This window comes from Lynx canadensis, chromosome A3 (assembly GCF_007474595.2).
Source record: "Lynx canadensis isolate LIC74 chromosome A3, mLynCan4.pri.v2, whole genome shotgun sequence".
In the NCBI taxonomy this organism is placed as follows: Eukaryota; Metazoa; Chordata; class Mammalia; order Carnivora; family Felidae; genus Lynx; species Lynx canadensis.
Genome location: NC_044305.1, coordinates 12,315,176 through 12,332,470, shown reverse-complemented (window position 1 = coordinate 12,332,470; position 17,295 = coordinate 12,315,176). Strand labels below are relative to the sequence as shown.

At 45.5% G+C, this 17,295-nt stretch overlaps 1 protein-coding gene across 1 annotated transcript in view; it reads left to right on the top strand.

Moving 5' to 3' along the window:
• The window catches only part of ARFGEF2 (ADP ribosylation factor guanine nucleotide exchange factor 2), a 103,592-nt gene that overhangs the window by 44,015 nt on the left and 42,282 nt on the right, over window positions 1-17,295 (top strand). Inside the window, exons 13-23 of the mRNA XM_030309451.1 lie at window positions 569-677; window positions 1,326-1,509; window positions 3,740-3,851; window positions 4,363-4,568; window positions 7,154-7,238; window positions 7,342-7,513; window positions 8,071-8,222; window positions 9,269-9,397; window positions 10,686-10,844; window positions 14,918-15,065; window positions 16,207-16,306. Coding sequence (XP_030165311.1) covers window positions 569-677; window positions 1,326-1,509; window positions 3,740-3,851; window positions 4,363-4,568; window positions 7,154-7,238; window positions 7,342-7,513; window positions 8,071-8,222; window positions 9,269-9,397; window positions 10,686-10,844; window positions 14,918-15,065; window positions 16,207-16,306 — 1,556 coding nt within the window. The remainder of the gene's footprint in view (window positions 1-568; window positions 678-1,325; window positions 1,510-3,739; window positions 3,852-4,362; window positions 4,569-7,153; window positions 7,239-7,341; window positions 7,514-8,070; window positions 8,223-9,268; window positions 9,398-10,685; window positions 10,845-14,917; window positions 15,066-16,206; window positions 16,307-17,295) is intronic.

Genomic DNA, 17,295 nt, shown 5'->3' with positions numbered 1-17,295 from the left:
GTTTTGTTTTGTTTTTTAAGATTCATTTTCTTTTAAGAGCTCACACACACAAGCAAGGGAGAGGGGTAGAGAGAGAAAGAGAAAAAAATCTTGAGCAGACTCCACGCTCAGTGTGAAGCCCAACACGGTGCTCGATCCCATGACCCTGGGACCATGACCTGAGTAGAAATCAAGAGTCAGATGCCCAACCAGCTAAGCCACCCAGGCACCCTTGAGGGTATGACTCTTGATCTGGGGGTTGTGAGTCCAAACCCCTAATTGGGTGTAGAGTTTACTTTAAAAAAAAAAAAAAAAAAAAGGCAGATAACACTGCTCATTTTTGGAAAGCATACATCTCACATTTTTGCTGCTACGGTATTTGTGATGAACAGCGGTAGAGAGTTTCAGGGGTTTTGCAATGAGCCCTTAATACTTACATCACCTGTTAACTTTTCCTTGGGTTCTGTGGTTAATAGCACCGAATGTCCGTGATTATCTTGTATCCTCGCAGGATTCCCTAAGAGCCCTGTAGATGTCTGCACTCAATTTGTGTGTTAAGCCTCTGTGCTATGTCCCTTCTGACCTTTAGGAGCTCAGTCTGAGGAAGAAAGGTTTGGAGTGCCTCGTGTCCATTCTCAAGTGCATGGTGGAATGGAGCAAAGACCTGTATGTCAATCCCAACCACCAGACCAGCCTCGGTGAGAGAGCACTTTGCACCGCCACCTCCATTCACGATAGGCTGCTTCCGACTGTTGGGGAAAGCTGTGTTTGTGTCGCTGTCTCAGAATTAGCAAAACGCTGTAGTTTTCAGACTACCTGAAAGCTTCTGCTTTTTAATGCATCTGGAATTTGGGGGGAATAGTGTGAGTTGTGCTCTAATGTCATTTTCCCAAATGGAGAGACAGTTGTTCTGACATATTTTTAGTAGTCTCTCCTTCCCTCACCACCTTGAAGCACCACCTTAATAATACACGCATTTCCCTGCAGAAGGAAGCCTGTTCCTGAATTTTCTATTCTGTTCCATGGATTTGTCTGTTCTTGTGCCAACACCAGCCTTTTCAGATGCCTCGAGTTCTTAGTGAGTTTGTACCTGTTAGGGCAGGTCTTCCTAGCCACTGCTCTTCAAGTGTCTTGACAGTTTCTGTACTTTTTAGAATTAGCTTATCAAGTTCGACAAAAAAGTAAGTTTTTAAGTATCTGAGTAATAATCAAGTTTTCGTGCTTGTGATTCTTCCAGTACAAGCTTTATTGTTACAGGTCTGGGAAAGGAAACCACAGAGCCCCATCTGAGCTCAGGTGTGTCTGTATCCCATCTGCTTATTTGGTTTCCTTTGCTTTTATGTCAGGTCAGGAGAGGCCCACAGATCAGGAAATGGGGGACGGGAAAGGCCTTGACATGGCCAGACGGAGCAGTGTGACATCCATGGAGTCCACAGTGTCCTCAGGGACCCAGATGGCTGTCCAAGATGATCCGGAGCAGTTTGAGGTCATCAAGCAACAAAAGGAGATTATTGAACACGGCATCGAGCTGTGAGTATGGCTGCTACTCCAGCCGAATCTCTTGGGGCCTCTGACAAAGCCACATCCCCCCGGGACTGAGTCCACAAGGGGAATGCCTGTCACGAAAGGGCAGTGCTGGCACTTGCAGCTGAGCCCGACTGAGCCAGGCAGAGGGAGTGAGCGGGAGATGGAGAGGGACATCGAGGCCGAAATTGAATAGCTTTGTGTAACTGATGCCTGGTCTTTTTAGTTTTATTTTTCCTAATGAAAGAAGTTAAACCAATTCAGAAACTAGAAGTACAACACAGGAATGTTTAATCATTCATGAAATTATCATGTAGAGGAAATCACTGTTGATAACTATTTTCCAACTATATCTTATGAAAAATTTCAACACACAGAAGAATTAATGTTACCCCATTAGGGTTATCTATGTATCTTTTTTTCTGAGCCATTTGAAAGTAATTTGCACCCATCATAATACCTCAGCCCTACATCTGTGAAAAAGAAGGACATTCTCCCATATAAGCACATCATCATTATCACAATCATTGGTAATTTTAATGTATTTCTTTCCAGTCTTTCCCACACAAAAATATATGAGCACAGTTTTACATCCTGTCCAAATTTTGAATGATTGGTTAACTTAGTAAATTCAGTTTGTTTTAAAAGTTGATGTTAGGGGTGCCTGGATGGCTCAGTCAGTTGAGTGTCCAAGTTCGGCTCGTGATCTCACAGTTTGTGAGTTCGAGCCCTGCATCAGGCCCTCTGCTGTCAGCACAGAGCCCACTTCAGATCCTTGTCCCCCTCTGTCTTTGCCCCTCCCTTGCTCATGCTCACTTGCTCTCTCTCTGTCTCAAAAATAAAACATTAAAAAAAAAAAATAGTTGAGCACCTGGGTGGGTCAGTCAGTTAAGCATCTGACTTCGGCTCAGGTCACGATCTCGCCGTTCATGAGTTCGAGCCCCATGTTGGGCTCTGTGCTGTCAGTTCAATGCCTGGAGCCTGCTTTGGATTCTGTGTCCCCCTCCCTCTCTGCCCCTCATCCACTCACACTCTGTCTCTCTTTCTCTCTCAAAAGTAAATAAATATTAAAAAAAAAAAAAAGTTGATGTTAGAATACTCACTTATTAATTGAAGTGTTGGTCTTATTTCCGCTCTCCCCAGACTGGCATCTCCCCAGTCTGTTCTCCCGGAGCTAATCTTTTAAAAACTTAAATCAGGTCATACCACTGCCCTGCCTACAATCATTCCAGGTGTCTCTCTCCTCATCACAGCCTGATCCCACCTCTGGGTCCCCCTCACTGACCTCATCCTCCTGCCAGTATCCACGTCGTAAGATACACTTCAGTCCCTTGAATACCTCAAGCTCTTTTCACCATCGTGCCCTCTGCTTGGAATACTCGTGGGTCTTTTTCCTCCTTAAGACTTGGCAAAACCTCTCTTCCTCAAGGAGGCCTTCTGGAGCCACCTGTCTGCACAGGTCCCAAGCTGCTCTTGCTTGCACACTATCCATGTCCTTCCCTTGTAGCCTTTGCCCCAGTCCGTGCTGACACGTGAATAGCCTTCTCCAGTGCAGGGCCTGGTAAATAGTGAGTTGAATTTATACATAGTTAAGTACGCCTACCTTTAACAGGAAATAGAAACAGTACTTAAGCACTAGTAAAGGAAATCCCAACATGGACAGTCTAGGACTCTTATATTGGTTCTTACGGACATCAGAGATCCAGGCTCTTTTACTTTTTCTGCTTCACCATCTTTAACACAATTTTCACCTTCCGTGTTACCTCATGGCTTAAGGTGACTGCTGGAGCACCAGCCGTCACATATATCCTAGGGAATAAAGAAGAAAGGGCAAAAAGAATATACCTCCCAGCCAAGCCAGCTTTGTTTAAGGCTCCTTCCTGAAAGTACCCACACCACTTCTGCTCGTATGTCACAGGCCAGAACTTTATCACATGGCCATACTTTGTTTGAGGGAGGCAGGAAAATGTAGTTTTTATTTCAGGTAGTCGTGTGCCCGGCTAAACATCCTTGGGTTCTGTTCATGTGGGAGAAGAGGAGAACTGATGTTGGGTGACAGCCATCAGACTCTGCTACAGCTAGGTCAGAAATTAAAGGCGGAATTTGGAGAAGCTGCCAGGACACACACGACCTTCCTAAGCTGATAAACGTGACTTGTTCATGGCCCAGATGCCAGCTTTTTCTGTTCTCCAGACGTTGAAATAAGTAACCCATGTCCTATCTCTTCTCGAAACAGTTTCAACAAGAAACCCAAGAGAGGGATCCAGTTCCTTCAGGAGCAGGGCATGCTGGGAACGTCCGTCGAAGATATTGCCCAATTCCTGCACCAGGAGGAGCGCCTTGATTCTGTAAGCCTCGGGGTGGGGCACTTGCGTGTAGGTTTTATCAGGTGATTCTGAGACCCTTCCGGCTTTAACCTACAGTGTGACTGACCCTGAGTGCAGTGGCTTTTGTCCACACCCCTGCTGACAGCAGTCCTACTTGCTCCAGCGTTGCAAAAAGCTCCCAAGAGGTAGTTGTGTTCTTGGTGGAACAGCGTCAGAACTAGAAGTGTCCTTTGACTGCCAGAGACTTCTGGCTGCTCATCTGCAGCTAACCTCCCTCCTGAGTATGTCTCATCGTGTTCCCATCTTTAAGTCTCTCGTGCTGCCTCCTCCTGCTTCGTCCACGGCAGGATAGCCTGAGCCCGGACCAGTTGGGCGGGTGGGCAGGCTCGGAGTCGCCCAGCTTTTCTAGTGGGCCAGCCTGTTCTGGGTGTTGAGAGCAGGGTGTTCTGCCTTCTCCGCTCTGCCTGAAGTGTGCCTTACTGTGGGTTCACGTATGACAGTTTCTAGATGTGAGTGGGTGCATATGTTTCAGACCCAAGTAGGTGATTTTCTGGGAGAGAGCACGAGGTTCAACAAGGAAGTGATGTATGCCTACGTGGACCAACTTGACTTCTGTGAAAAGGAGTTTGTCTCAGCCCTGCGGACATTTCTGGAAGGTTTCCGCCTACCTGGGGAAGCCCAGAAGATTGATCGATTGATGGAGAAGTTTGCAGCGAGATACATAGAGTGCAACCAGGGGTGAGCACTGTGTCTAAGTCCCTTCCACATCACCTTTTTGCCTGCCTCAGAGCACTAGTCTTCGATTGGTTAGGACTTGAGTTTAATCTTTCTAAATCTGTGCTAGGCAACTGAAGTTTGTTACCATGTACCAGGCATTGTGCTGAGGGATTATTTTATGTAAGACCTCACAGCTTCTGTCTGTGTCCCCTTTCTACAGACAAGGAGAGGACTGGAGAGGCTTAAGTAACTTGCCCACGTTCACACAGCTGGAGCCCATACTGTTTTTTTTTATTTTTTTATTTTTATGTTTATTTATTTGGGGGGGGGGGGGGGGGCCGCAGAGAGAGAATCCCAGGTGGGCTCTGCACTGTCAAGCCTGGCCCTTGGATGCAGGGATCAAACCCCAAAACCGTGAGATCATGAGCTGAGCCGAAATCAAGAGCCAGACGCTTAACTGCCTGAGCCACCCAGGTGCTCCTAGAATCCGTGCTATTAATTGTGATAAGAGTAATTTTATGAGTTGGAGGGAGGTCCTTGGGCATCTCTTCCCTAATTAACAACGGCTCCTTGGGGTGCTGGGTGGCTCAGTGAAACATTTGACTCTTGATTTTGACTTGGCTCATGATCGCAGGGTCATGGGATCAAGCCCCACATGGGGCTCCATGCTGAGCACAGAATCTGCTTGGGATTCATTCTCTGTCTCTCTCTCTCAATCCCTCTCCCCCTCTCCCCCTCTCCCCCGCTTGCTTTCTCTCTTTCTCTCTAAAATAAAAAACAAAAAAGTACCGTAAAAAAAAAAAAAACCAAAAAACAGCTCCCCGATTTAACATACAGAGTAGATCTCAAGGATTTTGGTTTTTCTTTGGTTACGTAACTAATGAGCAGGTTACAGAAATGGCTATATAACTAATAAAACCTGCCTTAAATACATGATTTCATCTTAGGGCCTCTTCTGGTGGGTAGTTCATGTTTTTTTTGTAGAAGTGGAAATTAAAAAGAGGGCTAACCTTTATTAAATATTTCTTCTATGTCTGTCATGCCATGGGTTTTTCATAATTAATGATAATCCTGTGAGTAGGTCTCCGTTTTATAGATGAGAAAACTGAGGCTCTGGGAGATTGAGGAGATTGAGCAACCTGACCAAAAGCTAATCGGCCAGCAAGTAGCGGAATAGGATTGAATGTGAATTGTCTAACTCAAAAGCTCATGCTGCTCCCAGTGGGCACGAAGTGCAGAATTTCTGAATGTACTTGAACATGATATGGAGATTGTTCAGTGGAGACATTTCGAGAACAGTTTTGCCTCAGGTCAACTTGGTTTTCATATTAATTGGTCCTGATGCTCCAGGTGCACAGCCGGCTGTTCCCTCTGAGACACATGGACAATAAAGGCAGCACCTGGTCATTTTAACCAAGTGGACATTAGAATTTGCTACAAAGGCATAAGGAGATTTTGTTTCCTTTGAACATAGTCTCCTGTGTGAGCCTCGTGCCTTGATCTGTTTCTCTTCATCGGTAAACATGTGACCCAATTGAATTTTATTTTGGAATCGGTCTTTTCGTTATGTTCTTCAGAGTGTCTCCCTTTCCTTTTGGGGGCGATGTGGACACAGACCAGTTTTGTAGCTTCAGCCTCACATGTTTTTGAGGCTATGCATCCACCAGTTTTTGCCTTTCTTCTCTTGCCTTGGGCAAAAAAACAGTCAGACTTCAGCTTATTATTTAGAACAATGTATTTTTCTTCAAATGTGTGCTGTTCAGTATTACAGTGGGGAATGTAAGCTATAAACAATAACTGAACAGCTGTTTTTTTAAGATTTTATTTAAGTAATCTCTACACCCAACTTGGGGCTTATTTTTTTATTTTTATTTGTATTTATTTACCTTTTTTTTTTTTTTTAATGTTTATTTACTTTGAGAGAGAGGGAGAATATGAGCAGGGGAGGGGCAGAGAGAGAGAGAGGGGCAGACTCCGAAGCAGGCTCCAGGCTCTGAGCTGTCAGCACAGAGCCTGACGCAGGGCTTGAACCCCTGAGCTGTGAGATCATGACCTGAACTGAAGTCAGATGCTCCACCAACTGAGGCACCCAGGTGCCCCCAACATGGGGCTTATTAAACTTATGACCCCGAGATCAAGAGTCGCACACTCCCCTGACTGAGCCGGCCAGGTGTCCCTGAACAGCAGTTCTTGTCCTCTTTACACCCAGTGCCCAGCACAAAGTAGATGCTCTCAGGAACAGGACCAGGGTGAAGCAAGTGAGGCACAAAGGTGCAGACTAGAAGGGGGCCTCACGCTCATGGTTGGAGTGAGCGTCTCCTTGCATTTTGTGCTCTGGGTGTCTTGCTTGCCACACCCTGATCCCTAGGCCTTTAAAACTTTACTTAAAACTGTATTATGCAAAGAAATCTAAAGCTTGACATGGTTTCTTGATTAGCTTTTTCTACACTCAGGGTCATTAGTAATTGTTATTCAGTGATGATGAAAGGATGAATGCTTTTGACTAGTTTGCCATCACGTGGAACGGTCAGCCCGCTTTCAGTGCAGTATGTCTCCTTTCGCCTCCTCTCTGTGCATGTTCTTACATCTGGAACCTTCTCTTCCAGGCAAACCCTATTTGCTAGTGCTGACACTGCATATGTCCTAGCATACTCCATTATCATGCTAACTACAGACTTGCACAGCCCTCAGGTAAAATATTTTAGTGATTTATATATTGCAGCAGCTAAATAAGGAGCTTTATTTGGACCACTGGATGGTTTCTAAATTGTTTTTTATTTTTTTTTAATTTCAGGTAAAAAATAAAATGACAAAAGAACAGTATATTAAAATGAATCGGGGTATCAATGATAGTAAAGACCTACCGGAAGAATACCTCTCAAGCATATATGAAGAAATAGAAGGCAAGAAAATTGCAATGAAAGAAACAAAAGAGCATACGATCGCAACCAAATCAACTAAGCAGAGTAAGGTCTAATGGCAAATTATTTTTATTCTAAATTTCGAGTGTATTAGAGTGCATGGTTAAGTCCCTTGATAATAAATCTAATTTGTGTATCTAGACATCTGAATAGCAAATGTGTTTAAATTAGTTATTGTGATTATGTTGAGTCTTTTCATAATTATAACCATCTTCTTGCTAAATTTGTGATTAGCTACAAGAAAGAATTTCAATGAGTGATCTGAGAGCCAAATTACCCCCACAAAATGTTCCCTGAAACTGCTTTAATGCCACTGGTGATTGTGCCAACGTTGGTGAGGATTCTGTTAGGTAAGGCCCACGGCACGATCAGTTTCAGCCCAGTGTAGGGGTTTAGAGCACCGGCTGTAGAGCCACGCTGGCTGGGCTCAGGTCCCACCTCTACTGCTTACTGGCCGAGGTACTAGGCCTCTCCTTGCCTCATTTCCTCCTTCAGTAAAGTGGTAATATTCCGAACACGCTCATGGAAGTGGTCAGGGGGACTTGTGTGCCTAGCACATAGCAAGCTGTCCGTGGGTGTCACACTCCCCTATTTCTTTGTAGGCGTAGCTAGTGAAAAACAGCGACGGCTGCTGTACAATCTGGAGATGGAGCAAATGGCTAGAACAGCCAAGGCCCTGATGGAGGCCGTGAGCCATGCCAAAGCCCCGTTCACAAGTGCCACACACTTGGACCACGTCCGGCCAATGTTCAAGGTGAGTATACTGAGAAGTGAGGACCCGGCTCAGCCTGATTCTGGAGGTGACCAGCTGGAAGCTAACCAGCCACGCTGTGATGGTGAAGAGGTTGAGGAGAGGAAAGGCCAAGTCTGGGTGCTTCTGTCTAAACGGTAACTAAAGTGAGTCCTTCCCAGAAGCCCTTATGATGCCGGGGATGCACCAGCACTGGCCACAGGCACGGGCTCTGTGTCGGAATGGCTGGTTTGCCACTTCATAGCTCTGTGACCTGGTTCGGGTTACTCATCGTCTCATCATCTGTAAAATGGGGACAAATACAGGGTTGTTGTTAGAGCTGCGGGGATATTGAATGAATGAATAATTATTCACGCAAAAGAGATCATTTTAACATCTCACCTCAGTGGCCTCAGGGTTAGTTTACCGGATGAAATTAGCTGGAAGTAAAGAATAATGTCCTGAAGTCCTTCTATTTTTAAGATGTCTAGAAAAGATACATGTTTTATATACATAGCACGTAATTTTTCTCTAAGATATTTTTATAGTAACTATCAATATCCTCTTAGATTTTTGTGAAGCTTTATTTCCAGGGAATTCACAACAAAACTGGAGGAAAAATAAAGTCTAAATAATTTGAACTAGGAAACTTTCAGTGAACTAAGTTTATAGAATATAAGTTACTTATAGGTTTTATTTTGCATGCCAGCCTCTGATTGGCAATGGCTGCCTGCTGCACTGTGAATGAAGGATTCTCGTGCCCTGAATAGACTCAGGAGGGAGTGGGCCCTCCAGTTGACTAATGATGTCTGTCACGAGCGCAGGTACTCCAGCCACGTATTTATCTTCCTTCCTTTTGAACCACATGTCTAGTAAAGAGCGTATCTGTAGTGCTGTTGTGATACCTTTGACCACAGGTCAGGAGGAACTATTTTATATTGTGAATGGAATAGGCTGAAAGCAAAATAGTGATGATGTGGCATCCTGCCTGTGCTCATAAGTAGCAGTGTGGTCTTTAATGGCTGTTGCCATGCTACAGTTGTAGCATTTGAAACCTTGCTCCCTTTTAGCTGGTGTGGACACCACTGCTGGCCGCCTATAGCATCGGACTGCAGAACTGTGACGACACAGAAGTGGCCTCCCTGTGCTTGGAGGGCATCCGGTGTGCAGTCCGGATTGCCTGCATCTTTGGAATGCAGGTGAGTTTAACAAAGCTCCAGCGATCCTGGTGGGCTGTGTGCCTTTGGATTTGGCGAAACTTAGAAGCTACCAGACATTTCCACCTAGCCAGAAATTCTCAGCAAGCTCCTTACTCATGCCTGCTGAGAGGAAACCCACAGATTTGTGCTGACAACAGTCTCCTCTGCGGGAAGAATTGGAGATTTGGATTATAACCTTCTTTAGGGGTGGGTGGGTTTCAAGCTACTTGACAGGGCTTGACAAAACAGACTTCCTATCCGTCTGACTAATTTGTGTGCCCTAGTGCTTAAAATATTACTTTTCCTTTTAAGATCCGTTTTTATTATAATTTCCTTCATATCTAGGTCTTCTCTGGGAGAGACTAATAATTTACTGCAAAATGAATGTGCCTGTAAACCTTTGAATCTTGAAAAACGCAAGCAACTAAACAGAATAAGATTCTCAAACTGCTAGGAAATTAGGAAATCGTCAGTTCCATGCATTACTTCTTAAATAAGAATTTGCACCCATTTATTTTGAAAAACTCAAATCTATTCCTGCTTACTTTACAGTTAGACATTTTCTGCTGTACCAAGACCACAGGCTTTGACCTCAGTCTGGGTTTCAGAACCCAGCTGTGCTACTTCTCTAACCATGTGACCTTGGCCCAGCTAACTTCTCTGGAAGACACTCTTGATTTCCTCATTTGCAGAGTTGAGAAAATAGGCCTACCTTGCAAGATTGTTGCAGATACTACTGCAGATGTTACAGTGTAAACATTTCAACATTTTTAAACATTTTTTTAATGTCTATTTAAAAAACTTATTTTTGAGAGAGAGAGCAGGGGGAGGGGCAGGGAGAGAGGGGGCACAGAGGATCCAAAGCGGGCTCTGTGTTGACAGCAGAGAGCCTGACGTGGGGCTTGAACTCACGAACCATGAGATTATGACCTGAGCTGAGGTTGGATGCTTAATCAGCTGAGCCACCCAGGCGCCCTGAGTGTATGTGACGATCTTAACATCCAACAGATTCCTCTCCCACTCCCTCCAGAGGGAATAGAACCTGGAACTTAAGTCTGACGTCAGCTGCAAGGGAGAGAGCTGGCTCTCAGCCATGAGGTGTGCAGGGATGTTCCGGGAGCAGGAGGACGCCAGCACCGAATAACCGGCCTGATAATGTGCGTGAAGTCTGTTAGGCGATATGTATACAGAAGGTGTCAGAAGCCCGGGACACAGTCCAGTCGATGTGAAAACGGTCACGCTAAGGGTGGAATCTGAGCGTTGTCTCTTGTTTGGGCTTCCGTTACAGCTGGAGCGAGACGCCTATGTTCAGGCTCTTGCTCGCTTCTCCCTGCTGACGGCCAGCTCCAGCATCACAGAAATGAAGCAGAAAAACATCGACACCATAAAGACGCTTATTACGGTGGCACACACCGATGGCAACTACCTTGGGAATTCCTGGCATGAGGTGTGTTTCCTTTGAAAGCTTGGTGAATGCCTTAGGATGACTCCCAGCATTCCTTTCATTCATTGTCTATCTGTCTTTGGTCAATTGCATTTTTGGAACTACAGTGAAGCCTGACTTTAACTCTGGGTTTTTCCTTATCTTTCAAATATGTCACATATCTGAGAGTCAGCCTGTGTGGCTGCAGACGGCAGGTGGGTTCACATGCACCCCCTCATGGGGTTCCCGCGCCCCCGCAGTTCATGTTGCACAAGCACACCTGTGTTGCAGTGGCTTTCCTCCCACCCGAGTGCTGCTTCCCCAGCCCTTATGCGCCTCCTGGAAGCTCCTAATGCCAGTGTATAGATTTAGAAAAAGCTGGGAGCCTGATCTGAAAAGAAAGGTCAACATTTACAGTAAGCCACTAAGGAGATTGCCGGTGGGTTTACGTTTTTCCTTAGATAACATTCTAAGGTGCTCACCTAAAGATAATTATTTGTGGGTACAGACATGTGTTTGAAAGGTCATTCATTGAAATTTTAGTTGTCATAGGAAAAAGATTGTATAAGAAACAGCCTGGATGTCCCAGCAATGAGACATTGCTCTTTAAAAGAAAATAGAACAAAAGTGTGGTACGCCATTCCTTAGAGTGTTATGAGGCCATTTGAAATAATGTTGCTGAAGGGAGGGACAGCCAGACATACGTGCTCCTTGATGGAAGCACACAGTACCACCCACGAAATGCTTCTGCCCCCACCTGCAAACCTAGTCAGTCCGAGCCTGTACTGCCAGTTCACGGGAAATCTAGGGGCCAGAGGCATGTGTAAATGAGATCATGTCCATCAACTATAGGAGATGAAAACCCCCCCGACTGAATGACCAGGCTCTTCAACAAATAAATGAGAAGGAAAATAATGAATGGAGTCTTAAGAAAGACTTTAGGGGTGCCTGGGTGGCTCAGTCGGTTGAGTGTCCGACTTCGGCTCAGGTCATGATCTCGCAGTTCGTGGGTTCGAGCCCCACGTCGGGCTCTGTGCTGTCAGCTCAGGACCCTGTTTCGGATTCTGTGTCTCCCTCTCTCTCTGCCCCTCCCCCACTCATGCTCTGTCTCTAAAAAGACTTTAGAGAAAAAAATAAAAATGATTTTGTGTCATGGAAAGGTGGTCACAGTATATGAAGTAAAAATTCATTTTAAACGTACATAGAGAATGAGGTTTGAACAGATAAAGAAAAACGTTAACATCCTCAGTGATAGAATTAGGTGGGCATTTTATTTTCTGCTTTTTTCCCTTAAGTTACATTACCTGATTTCTCTACCATTTGTGTATATTGCTTCTTGCTTTAAAGAGAAAATTGTGAAAAAGTGGAGGTGAGAGAGTGCAGAGTTGCAGGGACTGTGGGCACCTAGAGGGAAGATTGCTGCCTCCTGCCCCACGGAGTCCTTAAGGGGGAAGGGCCCCCGGTCCCCTACCTCCCCGCCCCCCCCCCCCCCCCCCAGCTGCACTGCGGGGGGCCGGGCTGGGTGTGCACCTCTGCCTGCCTGTGTGTGGCCTGCAAGTCCCTCAGTCCCCAGGCCGTACCTCTGTGGGGTGCCATGAAGAGAAGGGAGGTCATGGTGCAGGAAAGGGATCAGAACTGCGTTTGGCAGGTGGTAAGGGCTCAATAGGTGTCAGCTGCCCTCCTCCCCCTTATCATGGTACATACCTTCATCCTCTTCCACCCAGCCTTTCCTTTCTCTGTCACAATCCTGGAGTTTTCTGTATTAGAAAAGATGAAGTTGCATGGGGTGGGGGTGGAGAGGGCTGGGTTGGTTTGGGTTTTGTTTTGTTTTGTTTTATTTTATCTCTATGCCCAGTGTGGGGTTCAAACTCATGACCCCAAGATTGGGGACTGAGCCAGCCAGGAGCCCTGGTTTTTTTGTTTGTGTGTATTTTTTTTTTTAAGTTTATTTATTTTTGAGAGAGACAGAGACAGAGCATGAGCGGGGGAGGGGCAGAGAGAGAGAGAGGGACACACAGAATCTGAAGCAGGCTCCAGGCTCCAAGCTGTCAACACAGAGCTTTACGTGGGGTTTGAACTCACAAGCCGTGAGATTATGACCTGAGCTGAAGTCGGACACTTAACCCGACTGAGCCATCCAGACGCCCCTATTTTTTTAAGAAATAATTTCCTGTCTTCTGAGGAGTCATAACGTCTGATGAATCAATAAGTAGCCACTTTGTTTCATAGAACTTTTTTTAACCTGGGAGGCATGATCTATGTGGGGTTCCCGCTGGTTGCCAAGTCTGTAGCAACGCCTGAAAGTGTGAAAATGAATTACCACCTGTGTGATGGTCAGAAACCTTGAGAAATCAGACTTGGAACCAAGAAGCCGTCAGCCACAGGTTGTCGAAATACTCAAGACTCTGGCCATCCTCAGCTTCTGGAAAAGGGAGGGAATTCATAGTTTACTGGTAATAATTTAATAGTATTGTATATGGAGCAATCAGAGGCTAGCTCTTTCTGGTAGAGTTAAGTGCCTTTCTCAGTCAACTGGAAGGCAGTCTATAAGTAATAACAGAAGCGCTCCATGGTGTAATGGACTCCCATACTCTGACATTGGATGATAAAGTCAACACGAAAGGCAGTACTCAGCTTTCGTCACAAATTCCCGTGAAAATCCCCTGGGAAGGGTTTACCTGGAGATCTCCACGCCGTCCCACGATCAGTTTCTTGGAACCAGTTTTTCCTCTGGTGGAAGTTGAGACCAATTTCTGTTTCTTCAGAGAAGTTTCAGTTGAGAGGGCTTGTGTGCAGGGATGACCTCCCAGCCCCAGAACCACCCCGTAGGGCTGGAAAGGTGCAGCCTTTCTTCCCGCCGCACCCCCATTCTGGGGCATGTTCTCAGTCAGCCAGCCAGCCAAACAATAATCAGCTATTTTAAGTGCTGGGGATTCAGCAGTGAACAAAACAGTCAGCGCCCTGTTGGGACTTAAGGCAGAGAACAAGCAAATATATGGCAAAACGCCAAAACGTTGTAAGTGCTGAGGGAAGAAAAAAGTGTTACCAGGGGATGGTGGTGGAGAGGGTGTGTGATCTCAGGGCAGTTAAAGGAGGTCTCTGAGGGACACACGTGTCTGAGGTGGAAGTGAGCCATAGGGAAGAGCGTAAGGAACATATTCTAGGAATGAGGAACAGCAGGTACAAAGGCTCACGACGAGCAGCAGGGAGACTAGTATTTTATGTGTCTGAGGAGTTCATCGAACATCCATATGGCATAACTCCATTGTACCAGCTTTTCTTTTGGTCGTTTTCTCTTTTCCTTTTTAATAGTTTGCAAAGAAAAATAGCGAAGTCTGTCTTCCAGGCCCACACTCAACGGGTCGCCTAACCATGACTAGGGAAACCACCCTAAGACCCTCAGATTTTATTCTCACCCGGAAAGCTGTGTGTTTCAAAGAACTCTTTAATGACTAAGATTGCTAGAAATGGGAACTGGTTTCTTTTTGTATTTTAAAGATGTGAAGTTTTTTTCTTTTTCTTCAGCCTTAGCGGATACTGTTGTTTTTTATTCTTTACGTTTATTTAGTTTTGATAGAGACAGAGCACGAGTAGGGGAGGGGCAGAAAGAGAGGGAGACATAGAGTCCGAAGCAGGCTCCAGGCTCCGAGCTGTCAGCACAGAGCCCGACGCGGGGCTCGGACTCACTGACCATGAGGTCGTGACCTGAGCCGCAGTCAGACACTCAACCGACTGAGCCACCCAGGCGCCCCGGTACTGTTTTTTATTTTTATTTTTTTTAAGTCTAGTACAGTTAACATATAGTGTTATATTAGTTTCAGGTGTACAATACAGTGATTCAACATTTCTATACGTTACTCAGTGCTCATCAAGATGAGTATACTCTTTTTTTGGGGGGGGGGTCGTGGGGGGAGAAGCAGAGGGAGAGAAAGAGAGAGAATCTTAAGGAGGCTCCATGACCAGCACAGAGTCCCACTTCGGGCTCAGTCTCACAATCGTGAGATCATGACCTGAGCCAAAATCAGGAGTCGGATGCTTAACTGACTGAGCCACCGGGTGCCCCAGGAACTCATTTCTTCATGCCTTCTCTTCATTAGATCTTGAAATGCATCAGCCAGCTGGAGCTTGCTCAGCTCATAGGAACCGGTGTGAAAACCCGCTACTTGTCTGGATCCGGACGAGAAAGAGAAGGGAGCCTGAAGAGCCACACGTTGGCAGGAGAAGAGTTCATGGGCCTTGGCCTTGGTAAGACACCAGGCCCCACGGCTGGCCATCCCGGAGTCACAAGTTAACCGGAATGAAACGCTTCTTGTCTCAGCGGGACTGTTGTGTAAACCTCTTCCTTGTGTGCCAGCTGACAGCATGTTTGCTCGTGGAAGTGCAAGTGCTGCTCTGGCTCTCGTATCTGTGCTCGAACTGTTGAGTAAATACCTATTTTGTCAAAATCAGGGTGCATTACTTTTCTTTCTGTGCATAGAACTATTGGGTGGAGGGCCATTTGCTTTAGAAAGGCTGCAGCGTTAGTACCTAGTGGACATCTGCATCTCTCGATTTTTAGAAGGATTCTTCACCGTCTCTTCCATGTCCATTTGGGGACCTTTTAACTAAATGGTATTCTCATGAAAGTAGAATTCTTTCTCACTGAATCGAGAGACTCCATCAGTGATAGAACAGTAACAGTAAATAGGGCAAACAGATGTGTGGGACCACATTCGAAACCCTCCGTTTACACATTTGAACGCATTCATTCCTCTGAACAACTCATTGAGATTGGCACGATTGTCATCCCCATCTTGTAAGTGAGGAAGGTGAGGCTGGGGTGAAGTGACCCGAACAAGACCACACTGCAAGGAGTAGCAGAGGCGGGTATCAAACCCAGGCTGTCTCAGGGCAGAGGGCAGGCTCCTAGGTCCCACTGCACTGGTTGGAATCGTGCCGGGTAATGTTAAAAGCACAGACTGTATGAGAGGGGAGGGGTTGTCGTAGCATCGCCTCCTTAGGGTGCACACAGGGATGGCTGGGCTGAAGTCCTGGAAAGCATGCCGGACATTCAGCAGGTGGAAGCCATCACATCTTCCAGGAGCTCTAAGTTAGGGTTGTTTAATTCGTATTTGTTTTCCTAAATATAGGCATTCAATACTATAAAAATGTAAAAGACTGTAAAGGAAAGGAGGTGGTTGGTACAAGCAAAGGAGTTTGTATTTACAGAATAAGAATGTATTTTATGCTGTCATCAGTTGAGGGGGCTTGGGGCTTTTTTTTTTCCCTCCCACAAACCCTTCGCATTTATGTCTCTTGTTGCTGCAGATTGATGCCACAGAATACTTTGTTCTAAATATTTGACTGTTTTTTGAAGCACCGTTGACTTTTGCGCATTGCGTTCCAGGTAATTTGGTGAGTGGTGGCGTGGATAAAAGACAGATGGCCAGCTTCCAGGAGTCGGTTGGTGAGACCAGCTCGCAGAGTGTGGTTGTAGCTGTGGACAGGTAATGATTTTGTTCTCCAGCGAAGCCGGACTGTCCAGTAGCTTGGCACATTGTCTGTGTCGTTATTGGACTCTGCTCGTTTGCCTCTTGTGAGTGTGATGAGCTTCAGATCACTCAGGCTAGGAAGTGGCATCCACAGCCACTCATAACCTTCACGTTCATCTGAATTGGGACCTGAATTGCCTCCTGACCTTTTGAAGAAAAATTATAACTTTAACCTCGTGACCAAATCATGTCAGAAACAAGACTTTTTGCTTGTGCTCGTGTTTTAGGTTACCTTGTTTCCTTAATAGAAATTACTTTCATAAAAATGTCAAGAAGGGTTTAAGATTTAAAGCCTATATCCGTGAGTGAGACTTGGCCAAATTGATAGTTTCCATTTGTTTTTCCTCAGAACCTTTCCATTCTATCTGTTTACTTGAAACTTGACCTAAACATCTGAGAGAAACACAGGTACTCTCATTTGAAGACATTCATTAGGTACCAGTGCTTGAAATGTGAATTTTCTAAAATGAACACGCTCCTGAAACTTACCACCGAATAAGCATGTACGCTGCTGTTCGTTTGGTTATTGACCCAGCCCGGTGCGTTAAATATAGACCATCTTGCGATGACAGCCGTACAGAATTGTTGTCATAATTTGTATTGTTCTCAGGACAATCCTTAGTATTTTGAATTCTTTGTCAGTGTATTTAATTACCTTGTTCCTGTTGCTTCTCTGCTTCTAACAGAGACACTCTCTGTAACATACTTTTGACTGGTTTCCCCCACATTTTTCAGTTAGGTTTAGGCTAATAGTACAAAATTTTTGTTCTTCCACTAACCACACTTACTTCTTTTCTGTTTCTCTGCCTCAGCCACAATCACGGACTACAGGCAGTCTTGCCTAGCACCACTCTTGTGCTGTTAACGTTTCTAAAAACCAAGATACAATTCACATACCATAAGATCTGCTCTTTTAAAACGTACAATTCCGTGGGTTTTAGTAT